This window comes from Pygocentrus nattereri, chromosome 22 (assembly GCF_015220715.1).
Source record: "Pygocentrus nattereri isolate fPygNat1 chromosome 22, fPygNat1.pri, whole genome shotgun sequence".
NCBI classification, from domain to species: Eukaryota; Metazoa; Chordata; class Actinopteri; order Characiformes; family Serrasalmidae; genus Pygocentrus; species Pygocentrus nattereri.
Window position 1 is genome coordinate 1,719,561 of NC_051232.1, and position 14,830 is coordinate 1,734,390.

At 42.4% G+C, this 14,830-nt stretch overlaps 1 protein-coding gene across 4 annotated transcripts in view; it reads left to right on the forward strand.

Annotated features, from left to right (window-relative positions):
• The window catches only part of LOC108415153, a 103,642-nt gene that overhangs the window by 79,474 nt on the left and 9,338 nt on the right, over nt 1–14,830 (forward strand). For all 4 annotated transcript variants that reach the window (XM_037532757.1, XM_037532756.1, XM_037532758.1 and 1 more), the window contains 2 exons: nt 135–563; nt 14,662–14,830. The exon at nt 14,662–14,830 is cut by the window's right edge and continues 260 nt beyond it. In XM_037532757.1, the coding sequence (XP_037388654.1) occupies nt 135–563; nt 14,662–14,830 (598 nt within the window). The remainder of the gene's footprint in view (nt 1–134; nt 564–14,661) is intronic.

The window sequence follows — 14,830 nt, forward strand, 5'->3', positions numbered from 1 at the left end:
TACAACTTTTTTTAGATCTAAATGTTCAGAAAATATTCAGATGCTCAGATGCATGGGTATAAAAGCTGTTTCTGTCGTCGTGTTTTATGATCAGTGTTTTCTACACTAAGTACCGTTTACTCTTTTTCTTGTAGAATTTCTTCTCAGTGGTACATCAGCAGCGACATCCAGATGTTTCTGCGTTTGTTGATTAAAGCAGCAGAGAGTGAGAGACAGACAGGAGAGAAGACCCTGGAGCTGTTAACATCACTGTGCACTTACAGCTCCTTTCCTTATGGATCCACTCACAGCTCTAAACAGAGAGAGTTTCTGCTGAATCTGTTCTCACGTGTGAAGTACTATGAGACTCAGACAGGCAGGAATGTTCTTCCAGCATTACAGCCAGTTTACCAGTCAGCTCCTGCAGTCTGGTTCATAAACCTCTCAGAGAGAAAGAGCTCCCTCTTCCTAGAAGTGCTGAAACTCCAAACAGTGAAGAAACCAGTAGAGCTGACAGGCTGGCCAGATGAAGAGAGTGAAGTGAGGAGTTTCCTTCAGTGTCTGCCCTACATCTCCCAGCTGAGGTGAGTGTGAGGTCTTTCTGTAATGTCTGTTAAAGATCATCACTGTTGATGTTATGCTGTGAAATATACAGTCATACTCAAAAGTTTTCACACCCCTGATCAAAGTGCATGTTTTATTGTTTTTCTATGTGAAAGTAAGTTAAACATCCTCTACCCAGAACACACTGCTGCACATTTTAATGCACAATTACTGTTTATTACCTGAATTTAAAGTATTAAAAACATAACAAATGGCCTGTGCAAAGGTTATGGCAGATTTATTTTTTTATGTTTTATTACAATATTTTAACCTCAGTAAATATATATAACACTAAAATTAGCATGAAATGTCATATCTAAGTTTATTCCCTGAGAAAAATGAAAGTAGAAGCGCTTTTTACATGAGCATGTGCTGTTTGTCCTGATTATAAAACCATATTTCAGCTTTTCAGCTGTTTTTTTCACCAGTGTACTTGAACTTTTACTGAAATAAGGAACTTGTGTAATTCTACCATCTCTAATTACAGTGTGACGCTGTGTTTGGTTGATGTGTTTAGCACTTAATATTGTAATAATTACCCAGTAATGTAATAATTTCAGACATGTAAGAAAAATGTGGCGCTTAACTGAGTCAAAAATGTAATTAGTGGCTAATAATGTAACAGAATGTTATTGTAATAATGTTTTTACCAGTAATGTAATACCTTAATACGGGAATAATTGGGAATGTTTTACCTTCTCAGGTTAATCATTTATAATAACATATTACATTACTGGGACTTTATTATATGGGTGACAGTTTATTTTGAGTCGTGATTTTTAGATGAAAAACACTTAAAAGCCTCTCAGTAATAAATCAACATCATATCAGTGATGTAGCAGCAGTGAAGTGTCTGAATACATTCAGTAGATTATTAAAGTTTTACTGTTATATTTCCAGTTTGGTCATTTTAATACAGAATTACTTTATTGGGAGTTTATTATATTTATGAGTTGACCATATTTTTTAAATGGATGATGTAATATTGTTGTCTGGTGATGTAACACCGTGTTTATTTTCAGTCCACATTCTACAGTTTGTGCATTAGACCTGAGAATATTGTCACTGTACTTTCATCTTGTAGCAGAGTTCAGCTGTTCTGTATCTTCTTAAGAATTCTGCCCTTCATACAGCTTAACATTACTGACCCTACATGCACACTGCCAGGGAAAAGACACTGAGGCAGCCGGAAGTCATTATATTTCAGTAGAGGCAGCGATGCTAATATAAACGCTTCCTGAGGCAGATGTAGGTCAGGATCAAGTATTAATAATAAGAGTTTAATTGTTTAGTCTGTTAAACATTCCTGGACAGCTGGAATATTGAAATACAGAGATAAATGTACAAATCCCGCTTCTGGAAAAGTTGGACCATTCAGTAAAATGCAATAAAACAATGATCTTTTATTTTTATATTAATTAAATATTTTATTTTTATTATTTATTCATTCATTCTTCTGAAACTTTATTTAATCTACAAAAGTACAAAGAAATTCCTTTTTAAAGTTTTGGTTGACCAACTTGATTGTTTTTATAAATATGAACAAAATATGAATTTAATGCCTGCATCATGCTCAACAAAGTTGGGATGGGACAAAATAAATATGAAAAGTTTATAGAATATTCAAATTACACGGTTTTGAAACATTTCGCTATGAGCAGCTGAACTGGTAACAGGTGAAGGCGTGGTCATTTGGTATAAAAGGAGCTTCCACCAAAGGATCAGTGTTTATAAGCATCACATTGTGAGAGAACTGTCCACCAGTTTAAAAGAGCATTTCTCCACGTGGCCTCTCGACGCAGATGGCAGCACAGAAAGCTGCCCCCTGAAAATAGAATCAGTGACCATCACCCCTTCATTTTCAGCAGTGAGAATAGTTTATCGAGCGTTAGGAATCAAAGTTTCAATGCCTACTCGAGAAACCCGAAAGCCTCAGCGCCTCAAAGATCCGCCACCATCGCAGCTGCTAAAGGTAGCAGGAAAACGCCTTTGTTACCAGGCCACCTGAAGATACAGCGGCCGTATCAGGAGCGGTCACTGGTGAGCCAACACTGGGTTTTCTTGCTTCCACACAGAACATTGAGTAGGATACAGAAGAAATGAAGGCTACAGTGGAGGATATTGAGGGGAAATTAGAAATTTGGAAACTGATGGACCAAACTGATGACTGGGATAACAGAGGGTGACGTTGTAATGTCTGAATTTTAGGTGTACCAGAGTTAAAATGAAATGAAAATGAAATTAAACTTTGTCATTACATATTGTACTTGTACATTTGCGCAACGAAATTGGTTTACAGACCCCCTCCCCTCTTGGTGCAATAGAAATAGAAAGTTAAAATATAAAATAGAAAAGTTTTAAAATATAAACAAATTAAATAACAGTTTAGAGCTATGGTTAACTATACAGGCATAAGCGTAAATTAACTAAGCTCTCCTATTTACACACTAAGCTTTCCTATATACACAAGTGATTTCCTTTATACACAGTGGAGAATTGACATTTGCAGCATCAATTATTGCACATTATACTCTGTTTTTAGCAGCATGGGTCATTGCACTTATCCTTGTAGGCAGACAGAAACATCTGCCCACCGGTGAACTGTATAGTTTTTGTTTAACAGGGATATGGCCCTGTTATAAAAACTGTCCCTCAGACGGTTTGTCCTTGTTTTGAGGTGTCGGTAACGTCTGCCTGAGGGCAGCAGTGTAAACATCATATGTCCTGGGTGTGTACTGTCCTTGATGATTGTGTAAGCCGTCCTGAGACAGCGAGTTCTTTAAAGGTCTTCCAGGGAGGGGAGGGAGTGTCCAATAACCTTCTGTGCCGTGTTGATGACCCTTTGTATGGCCTTTTTGTGTGCTATGGTACAACTGGAGAACCACACAGAGATACAGTACGTCAAAACACTCTCAACGGAGCAGCAGTAGAAGACAGTCAACAGTTTCTTTTCCAGATTCAGCTTCTTAAGGGTTCTTAGGAAATAGAGATGCTGCTGGGCCTTCTTCACTACTGCTGAGGTGTCAGAACCCCATTGGAGATCTGCATCCATATACACCCCCAGGAGCTTGAAGCTGGACACCCTCTCCACACACAAGTTGGACTTCCTCCTTCTGAAGTCTACAATCAGTTCTTTGGTCTTAGAGGTGTTGATGACCAAGTTGTTCTCTGAGCACCACTCCACTAGCCTTTGAACCTCCTCCCTGTATGCCATCAGAGATTAGTCCGACTAGAGTGGTGTCATCAGCGAACTTGATTGTGACGTTGTGTGAGTGGCTGCTGACACATTCATAGGTGTACAGAGTGTAGAGGAGTGGGCTCAGCACACAGCCCTGAGGAGAGCCAGTATTAATGCTGAGAGCTGTGGAGAGATGTGAGCCAACTCTAACTCTCTGTACATGGTCTGAGAGGAGGTTTCTTATCCAACTGCAGATGGTGTAAGGAAGACCAATGTCTATTAGTTTGACAATCAGTCTGTCTGGGAGTATGGTGTTGAAAGCAGAGCTAAAATCAACGAAGAGCAGCCTGGCAGTTCCAGGTGGGATGGAGTGCTGTTGCTATGGTATCTTCTGTTGATCTGTTTGCTCTGTATGCAAACTGAAGTGGGTCAAGGATAACTGGGAGGCAAGACCTGATGTGGTGTCTCACCAGTTTTTCAAAACACTTCATGACGACTGGCGTCAGGGCGACTGGTCTGAAGTCGTTTAGGCCGCCAATGCTGGCCTGTTTTGGGATCGGCACGATTGTGGCTGATTTCAGACATGGTGGGATGAAGGACTGGGATAGGGATGCGTTGAAGTTCTTGGTAAAGATTCCAGCCAGTTGGTCTGCATATTTTCTGAGGACCCATCCAGTGACTCCGTCTGGTCCAGCAGCCTTCCTGGGGTTCACCGCTTTCAATGCTCTCCTCACCTCATGTTCCTCCACCGTGAAGCTATAACCACTGCACTCAAATGGTGGAACTGCTGCTGTTTCTGATCTTTCCTTGTCAAAACGTGCAAAGAAGTGGTTCAGCCTCTCTGCCAGAATTGGGTCATTGTCTGCCTTTACTGTGTTGCTGGGTTTGTAGTGGGTGAGATGTTGGACCCCCTGCCACACTTGCCTTGCATTGTTGGTGCTGAAGTGGTCCTCTATCTGCCTTTTGTATTCCAATTTGGCTTTCCTAATCCCCCTCTTCAGGTCAGCTCTGGTGGCGCTGTACTGTACCTCATCACCAGACCTGAAAGCTGTGTCACGTTGCCTCAGAAGGACCTGGACTTCTTTATTCATCCAGGGTTTCTGGTTGGAGTAGATCTGGCAACATTTGTCCACAGTGATGTTTTCTACACAAAAGTTGATGTAGGAAAGCACAGAAATGGTATACATCTCCAGATCCTTATGCTCGAATACAGTCCAGTCTGTTCTCTCAAGACCAGCTTGTAGCTGCAGCAGTGCTCCTTCAGGCCATGTTTTGACAGTCTTGTGGATGGAGGGATTCTCCTCCTGCAGGGTCTGTATGCAGGAACCAGCAGCATGGACATGTGGTCAGAGAAGCCTAGATGTGGTAAGGGGGTTGTCCTATAGGCATTCCTGATGTTGCTGTAAACTTTGTCCGGAGTGTTATTTCATTGCACACTGGATATACTGCTCGAACTTAGGGAATGCTGTTTTTAAGTCTGTGTGGTTGAAGTCCCCCGCTACGATGTGCACTGCATCAGGGTACGAGTTCTGTTTGTTGCTTATGGCTTTGTGTAGCTTGCTCAAGGCTCGGTTGGCATTCGCATCGGGGGGTATATATACCGCCATTACCAAGGCTACGCAAATTTCGCGTGGTAAATACGCGGGCCTGGCTTTAACAGTCAAATATTCCAGGTCTGGAGAGCAGTGACTGTCTGGCGTTGGAGAGGAAGATACTGGGAAGTGGCGTTTTAAAGCGTTGCTTCTTTAGCCACGCTAGCGGGCCGGCCCTACAGCCTCTCTTTTGCTTCCTTTGTCTGCGCTTCCTCTTCAGTTTACCGCTGGGCAGGACTATCCATGGTGGCTCCGGAGTTCTGGCTATGCTCTCCGGTAAGTTGTGAGAGCTGTGATAGTCCGACGAAGTAGTCCTTCCCCAGCATAAACTCAGAGCCAGTAGCCCCTGACAGCGGTATGTTATTTTTGCCCAGCATACTGTGACATTAACAAACATATACACGCAAACAAACAATAAAAAAAGCACCGAGAGTGGAGAGCTGTGAGCCGCTGCGTCTGTGCGCCGCCATCTTGCATCTGTGTGTGAAAAAAAGAGGGAGATGATATGATTCTTTCTGCAATGGGAGATTCCAGCAATGCTGGAACACCAATTTCCGACCCTGGAGATACAGCGAACTCACCGTATTCCCACCGACCCACTGAGATAAGACCAGAGGGAGGGGAATCATGCTACGTGGTCAAGTGAAGAGCAGATGCTTCGAAGGACCCAGGAGAACGGACAGATTCTATGGCACCAAAGAAGGCTGACTTTAGTATACAGAGTAAATAAAGAGCTGCTGACTGCTCCCTTTTGCTGTCTGAAGCCTGGTAGCCTGCACTGGTACATGTCAGTGAAGCCTGTATTTATCTACTTATTTATTTATGTATTTATTTATTTTCGCTTCTCACTTATTGGAATTAGAAGAGTTTTGGATTTTCTCAAACAAATCAGGTTGTGATAGTCCTCATCCAGTGCAGGCTGACAAAGACTACACTTAATTACTTTTCCATTTAATACAACAGACAATAGACATGAGATGTTGGGTGGAGGGAAAGTCCAGTTTGAGTGATCACCTCAGGTTTTTCAGCTGCAGTGAGCCCATGTTCTGGTTCATGGTTTTGTGTGCCAGTCCTCAGAATCTGACTGGGTTTGTATAGTTTGTTTTTCCCTGGTTTAGGTTTTTGTGTTTGTCATCACAGTGGATCACTTTGCTGATAATATTTATGTTTGTGGTAAATACACAATCTATGAACATCTGGTTACACTATGGCAAACACAACTGATTTAAAATGAACCAGCTGTAACCTTAAGGGACTTAATAACGTCATTAAGAAAAGAAAATCCTTGGCTAGTGAGCAGCGTATGGAGTAGACGTGTTTGAGGGAGCTCTTCTGCGCCAAACCTTTAAAATTCTTTTTTTTGCGCCATCTGTCAATAAATTATCAGTATTTGTTTAGCTCACGTTGAAAGTGAACCTCTACTGCTTTACTTTTTTGCTTTTCGGAATTCAAATGCCACCAAAAGCTTCGAAACAACCGAAAAAATCTCTGCAGTCGGCTACAGGCATGGAGGACTCCATTAGCCGCGAAGCTAGCCAAGCAATAAGCGACGGTCTGGGAAAAAGTGTCTAACAAGATCTTGAAGACAATAAATGAGAAGTTTGATAAGTTTGAACTGTCCTTCCAGACTTTGCAAACCACGCTATAGACAGTCACGGAGAAGATGAACGTCGCTGAGGAGCAAATTCAAGAACACGAGGCTCGCATTAGCTCACTTGAAACGGCATTGACGGAGACACAGAGGAAGAACAAACTCCTCAGGTTAAAACTCGACAACTTGGAGGGTCGGTCACGCCGTAACAACATGAAAATAGTCGGAGTGCCAGAAAGGGAAAGCCAACGAAGTTTGTCGCCATTCTACTACCCAAGTTGCTTGGAGCTACGCACTTCGCGGAGCCACTCATCGTTGACCGGGCCCATCGTGTGCTCCAGCCCAAACCCCCAGAAGGAGCAAAACCCCGCACGATCATCGTTCGTGTTCATTTCTACACCAAGAAGGAGCGGATTTTGCGACTTAGAGCCGGACGCAACCTCGACTACAACGGTCACAAAGTATACATCTTTCCGGACTACACGGCGGAGGTGCTGAGCCAGCAGAGGAGCTTCAGGGATGTCATGCAAGCGCTTCAAGCACTACAGGTGACCCACATGCTCCGTTTTCCAGCAAAACGAATTGGGTGTTTAAAAAAGTTAATTGGGTGTCCCAGGTCTATCAAGCAACATTCACTTCCAAAGCTAGAGGTGTTGCTATTCTCTTCCGTAAAAATATCCCATTTCATCTTGAAGCTATGGTTTCTGATCCTCAGGCTAGATATGTTATAGTCTCGGGTCACCTTAACTCTTTTCCTTTGACTTTGGTTAATGTTTATGGCCCAAATTTTGATGCACCTGATTTACTGTTCCAGAGGATAATTTTATGAACGTTGTAATGGGCGGTGATTTTAATTGCTTTCTGGATCCTTATATGGACAGACTTTCTCAAAGGCCACCACCTGTGCTATTGTCAGTTAATGTGTTAAAAAATCTACTGAACTCTAGGAACCTGGTAGACATATGGAGATTGCAGCATCCAATTCAGAAAGAATTTTCTTTTTATTCTCATGTACACAAGTCATATACCAGGATTGATTATTTTTTGGTGAATTCCAAACGTATTTCTAATGTGGAAGACACCAAGTGTCATAATATTTTGATTTCAGATCATTGTCCAATTACTCTCCAACTTAAATGTAATATAGCTAAAGAAAACTATAGCTATCGTTTCAACCCTCTTTTACTTAAAGATCCATTATTTAATAAATATATTAGGTCAAAACTAAACTAATTCTTAGAAATTAATGACAATGGTGAGGTTTCAGATTGTACTCTCTGGGAGTCCCTGAAGGTAGTCATGAGAGGTTATGTTATCTCATACGAAGCACAGAAAATGAACAACCACAGACTTTTAGAAATACAAAGAGAACTTACATTAATTGAACATGCATATAGATCATCTCTTGCACAGTCAGACTACAATAAAATTTTAAAACTAAAATATGAATACAATTCAATTCTTAGGTGTGGAAATTTCTTTACTTAAAATGAAACATAAATATTTTGAAGTGGGAGATAAGCCTGAGAGATTATTGGCCAGACAATTAAAAGGAATACAATCCAATCAAGCTATTCATAGAATCAAAGCGAAGTCTGGTGACTTACTTACAGATCCAAAGCAAATTAACAGTTGCAAACAGAACAGAAGCAAATATTATCTTATTGTTGAAAAAAGGAAAAGAAGCCTCAGACCCTGCTTCTTATAGAGCAATAGCACTCTTAAACTTCAACCAAAATGTTCTAACTAAGGTTATGTCGAATAGACTTGGAAATCATATCTCCAAGATAATTCACACAGATCAGACTGGGTTCATACCAGGTAGATTCTCATTTGCGAATACACGTCTCCTCCTGAACATTTTATACTCTGACAAAATTAAAGATAAAGAGGCTGCAATTTTATCATTGGATGCTCAGAAGGCTTTCGATCAGTTAGAATGGCCCTATATGTTTGAGGTGCTCAAAAGATTTGGATTTGGTGACTTTTTTATTTCACTGGTCAAGATGCTTTATCTTTGTCCTATGTCAACTATATCTACTAATAGGGAGCGCTCTAGTTCATTTGAACTACATCGTGGGGTCCGGCAAGGGGACCCTTTGTCCCCTCTTCTTTTTGATTTAGCTCTCAAGATGACTTGCTGATTTTTATATCTGACCCAGAGCTGTCTGTTCCCAACTTATTAAATTATATAGATGCCTTTAGTAGACTTTCAGGTTATTCAGTTAATTGTTGCAAGAGTGAATTTATGTGCATTACTCATAACCTTAGTCCTAGTTTCTTGAGATCATTGCCATTTAAAATAATTGATGATCATTTTACATATCTAGGCCTTAAGATATCAAGAAATCACAAACATCTCTTCAAACTAAATTTTCTACATATGGTCGACAAACTAAAAGTGAATATTGAATGCTGGAAGCTACTTCCTTTATCAATGATTGGACGTATTAATGCTATCAAAATGGTGACTTTACCATGATTCTTATATCTCTTTCAAAACATACCAATTTTCCTCCCCTCATCCTTTTTTAGGCAATTAGACTCAATTATTTGCTCATTTGTTTGGGCCTATAAACCCCCTCGTATTTCAAAAAGACATTTGCAAAGGCCGACAGCCCTCGGGGGCCAAGGCCTGCCTGTGTTTAAGCAGTACTGCTGGGCAGCCAATGCTAGGGTTCTTACCTATTGGCAGAAGGGAATCATAGATCATTCACTACCTGATGGGGCTCCACTGTGGTTAAGTATAGAGGCACAGTCCTTAACAAATACCTCTTTGCCAGTTTTACTAAATAAGACCAAGATGGCGGCGCGTGAACAACGCGAGGCTCAGCGTCTCTCCAGAATCTGCTTTTTAATGGTTTTCTATCTACTTCTGACTGGACTATTTATCTCGAATTGCTCGGCGTTTCTGTTCTACAGCAGACAGGAGCTTCTGGACATCAATACTCAAACCTCCGACAGTTTTATCGCCGATCTCCGACTCATTCCAGAGATCTCCAGAACACCGGAGGCTGCATACTCCTCCCGGCCGGGCGGAAGTGCACGCAGACAGCGCCGAGAACGTAAACAAAGGCGAGGTAGGTGCGGAGGGCTACGAGCTAAGCTAAAGCTTATACCACACCGGCTGCCCTTACCCAGCATTTTCCTCGCCAATGTTCGTTCTCTGGCTAACAAAATGGACGAAATACGGCTCTGCATCACCAACGACAGACGGATTATGGACTCAAACGTCATGATTTTCACCGAAACATGGCTAAACAACGGCTGCCTGGACAACGCTATTGAGTTAGCAGGACAACACATACACCGAGCTGATAGGATAGCAGAAGACTCCGGCAAGACCAGAGGTGGAGGTTTGTGCATTTATATTAACAAAGCTTGGTGCACAAACTCTGCTACTACCGAGAGTCAATGCTCACCTAATGTGGAATTTATAATGGTCAAATGCAGACCTCATTATCTCCCAAGAGAAATAAACTGCATCATAATCACTGTAGCGTATGTACCCCCGGACGCTAATGATAAGCTGGCTATGAAAGAACTTCATGCAGCCATTAGCAAACAACAGACCAAACACCCTGAGGCTGCTTTTATTGTTGCTGGTGACTTCAACCACTCCAACCTGAAAACAGTCCTCCCCAGATTCCTCCAACTCCTCCTGCCATACCAGAAGGGACAAGACTTTGGACCATGTTTATTCCAACCTGCCTGGGGCATACAAAGCAACACCCCTCCCCCACATTGGACAATCTGACTATCTCTCCCTTTTCCTCACACCTCAATACTCACCACTCATCCAACGCGTGAAACCCACTGTGAGAACAATAAAAGTGTGGCCAGAGGGGACAGACGCCGTGCTCCAGGACCGGTTTAAAAACACTGATTGGAATATGTTCTCTGACACAGACTTGGATCAGTACGCCTCATCTGTACTGGACCACATCTCCACCACTATAGACAATGTCACCACCCAGAAACAGATCACCATGTACCCCAACCAAAAGCCTTGGATGAACCGGGATGTTCGTCTCCTGCTGAAGGCCAGCAACATCGCCTTCAGGTCGGGAGATGCACAGGCCTACAGTGCAGCCAGGGCTGAGCTGAAGAAGGGCATCAAAAAGGCCAAACACCACTACAAAGGGAAGGTAGAAGAACACTTCTCCAACTCCGATCCCCGGCGTATGTGGCAAGGACTCCAGATTATGACAGATTACAAGACCACCAACCCCTCCCCCGCCTCCTCTGATGTTTCCTTCCTCAATGAGCTCAACAATTTCTATGCTCGTTTTGAGGAAGGGAACCCAACAACTGCAACCAAGGCAGATGTGTCTGCAGACCACCAACCACTGACTCTTTCTCCCACCGACGTAGGAGTGGCGCTGGGCAGGATTAAAGCCCACAAGGCTGCGGGTCCTGATGGCATCCCTGGACGTGTTCTCAGAACATGTTCTGGTGTGCTGGCAGGAGTGCTGACGGACATATTCAACCTGTCCTTGGCCCGTGCTGTGGTACCAAGCTGCTTCAAAACCACCTCCATCGTCCCGATACCCAAAAATTCCAAACCATCACGACTGAATGACTACCGCCCGGTAGCCCTCACCCCCATCATCACAAAGTGCTTTGAGCGGCTGGTCCTAGCACAGCTCAAATCCTGTCTCCCCCCCTCCCTGGACGCCCACCAATTTGCATACTGCCAGAACAGGAGCACAGAAGATGCAGTCTCCATAGAATTGCACTCTGTCCTCTCACACCTGGACAATAAAAATACCTCCGTCAGGATGCTGTTTGTAGACTTCAGTTCAGCATTCAACAGTCATCCCCTATAAACTCATCACAAAACTCACAGACTTGGGTATTAGTTCCCTCATGTGCAACTGGTTACTGGACTTCCTGACCAACCGACCCCAACATGTCCGGTGGGACAACCACTGCTCATCCACCATCACCATAAACACCGGTGTACCACAAGGCTGTGTGATGAGTCCCTTCCTCTACTCCCTCTTCACCCATGACTGCAAGCCTGTCGATGGTTCCAATACCATCATTAAGTTTGCAGATGACATCACGGTGCTTGGCCTCATCAAAAACAACGATGAGACAGCCTATAGGGAGGAGGTGGATCGTCTGGCTGAGTGGTGCGACACTAACAACCTTCTGCTCAACGCTGAGAAAACTAAGGAGCTCATTGTGGACTTCAGAAGGAATGCTGATCCACATCCACCCATCCACATCAAGGGGACGGCAGTGGAGCGTGTGAACAGCTTCAAGTTCCTTGGTGTCCACATCTCCAAGGATCTCACCTGGACGACCAGCTGCTCCAAGCTGGTAAAGAAGGCTCACCAGCGCCTCTTCTTTCTGAGGAGGCTGAGGATGAATCACCTGTCCTCAGACATCCTGGTGAACTTCTATCGCTGCACCATTGAGAGCATCCTGACCAACTGCATCACAGTATGGTACGGGTGCTGCTCTGCCTCAGACCGGAAGGCGCTGCAAAGGGTGGTGAAAACTGCCCACCGCATCATCGGTGCACCACTTCCTGCTATAGAGGACATCTACAGGAAGCGGTGTCTGAAGAGGGCTGGGAAAATCATCAAAGATCCCAGTCACCCAGCACACAGACTCTTCACCCCCCTGCCCTCTGGGAGGCGCTACAGGAGCCTCCGGACTAAGACCACCAGGTACCGGAATAGCTTCTTCCCAACAGCTGTCACACTCCTGAACTCTGCCTCCTGACATCTAAATAACAATGGACTGTACACACAGACTTGCACACCACTCAACACCACTTACCGGCACTTACATCTGCTTTATATACTGCTCATTATTGTATATACTGTGTAAATTACCTGTTCATAAGTACATACTTATCCCCCTTCATATTTATAACCTGTTCATAGTACTTTATACCCCCTCATATTTATAACCTGTTCATAGTACTTACACCCCTCATATTTAGAACCTGTACATTCTTGTTTATAACCTGTATAACCCCCTTCATGTTCATACCCCCTCATATTTTTTTAACCTGTATATACTATACTTACTGTACATTGTAAGATACATATTTATATTGCTGCTAAGCACTTCTGGATGGATGCAAACTGCATTTCGTTGCTTTGTACCTGTGACATACGCAATGACAATAAAGTTGAATTCTATTCTATTCTACTGTTTTCTATGACGAAATCTCTCAATAGAGTAATCGGTAATAATTTTATAATTAAAAACTCCTTAAGGATTCTGAATCAAATTAAGAGGTTTCTTTCTCTGCCTCTAGTCTCCAGCTATACTCCTATAGCTCATAACCATTTTTTTGTTCCAGGCCAGTTAGATAATGTGTTTCTTACATGAAGAGAGAAGGGTTTACAATGCATCAAAGATTTTTATTTTGACAATAGCTTTGCTTCCTTTACTCAGCTTAAAATTAAATGTAGTCTTCCTTCTTCTCAATTCTTTCCATATGTGCAGGTCAGACACTATGTTAAAAAAAAAACCCCTCTTTTTCAATTAAACCAAAGAATCTGTTTTTTACGACTTGCTACTTTCTCCGCCTGACGCTAGACACTTGGTGTCCAAATTTATTGCTGCATTATCGCCATCAGACAATACTACCCCCCTAAAGGTAGGGTGGGCCAATGAGTTGGGTGCTGCAATTTCTGATGATATGTGGGAGGAATGTTTGTCCAGTATTCATCGTTGCTCAGTAAACTCCAGGTATAGACTCATACAGTTTAAAGTATTACACAGGTTTTACTTTTCTAAAACCAGATTGAACAAAATCTACTCCTCTGTCTCTCCTTTGTGTGATCGTTGTCAAACCTCCGAAGGTTCCTTGTCTCCCTTAATCTGGTCCTGCCCTGTGTTGCACGACTATTGGGTTCATATCTTTCATTGGTTCTCTGAAGCATTCAATGTGGACATTGTCCCAGATTACAAACTTGCTATCTTTGGTTATTTTGACAGTTCTGTTTCTTTTTCATTTGCACAACAGCAAGCTCTACTGGCAGGTATGGGTGCAGCTAAAAAAGTCATACTTTTATCTTTGGAATCCCCAGTGGCACCATGTTTTAAGAGGTGGTTAAATGAGATGTTTTTCATTATACAAATGGATCGGTTACATTGCAATGACGCTAAATCATATAAACGCTTCCAGAGTGTTTGGGGAGCGGTTTTGAATAGTCTGGAAGGGTCCTAGTCTGATAATTTCCTTCTTTTTTTTTCTTATCTTTCCCTTTTTTGTTCTTGATGCTTTGGTGCTAGTTACTATTTCTGATTGCGTATTGTCATTATTAGCATGGCTTGTGTTTTTCTGCGATTCCTTATAAATAAAATATATATAAGAAAAGAAAATCCTGACGTATTTAAAATCATCTTATTTAGGTTGATGCCTAAATAAGAAAGAATCTTTAAAACTGAGATGCTCATGGGTGGGAAAAGTATTTTCAAGCCCAGGGACCGGAAAAAGCAGAGGGGTTCCTATTTTGATAAATAAGTGAATTCAAGTGTTTTAATGAAACGGAGGTTCTTTCATAATTTATTACAACTTTTTTTAGATCTAAATGTTCCGAAAATATTAGGTGGTGATTTTAATCAAATGTTAGATCAGGATCTCGACAGATCCCAGCCCAGATACATGGGTTTAAAAGGTGTTTCTGTCATCGTGTTTTATGATCAATGTTTTCTACACTAAGTACCGTTTACTCTTTTTCTTGTAGAATTTCTTTTCAGTCGTCTATCAGCAATGACATCCAGATGTTTCTGCATTTGTTGATTAAAGCAGCAGAGAGTGAGAGACAGACAGGAGAGAAGACCCTGGAGCTGTTAACATCAGTGTGCACTTACAGCTCTTTTCCTTATGGAGATACTCACAGCTCTAAACAGAGA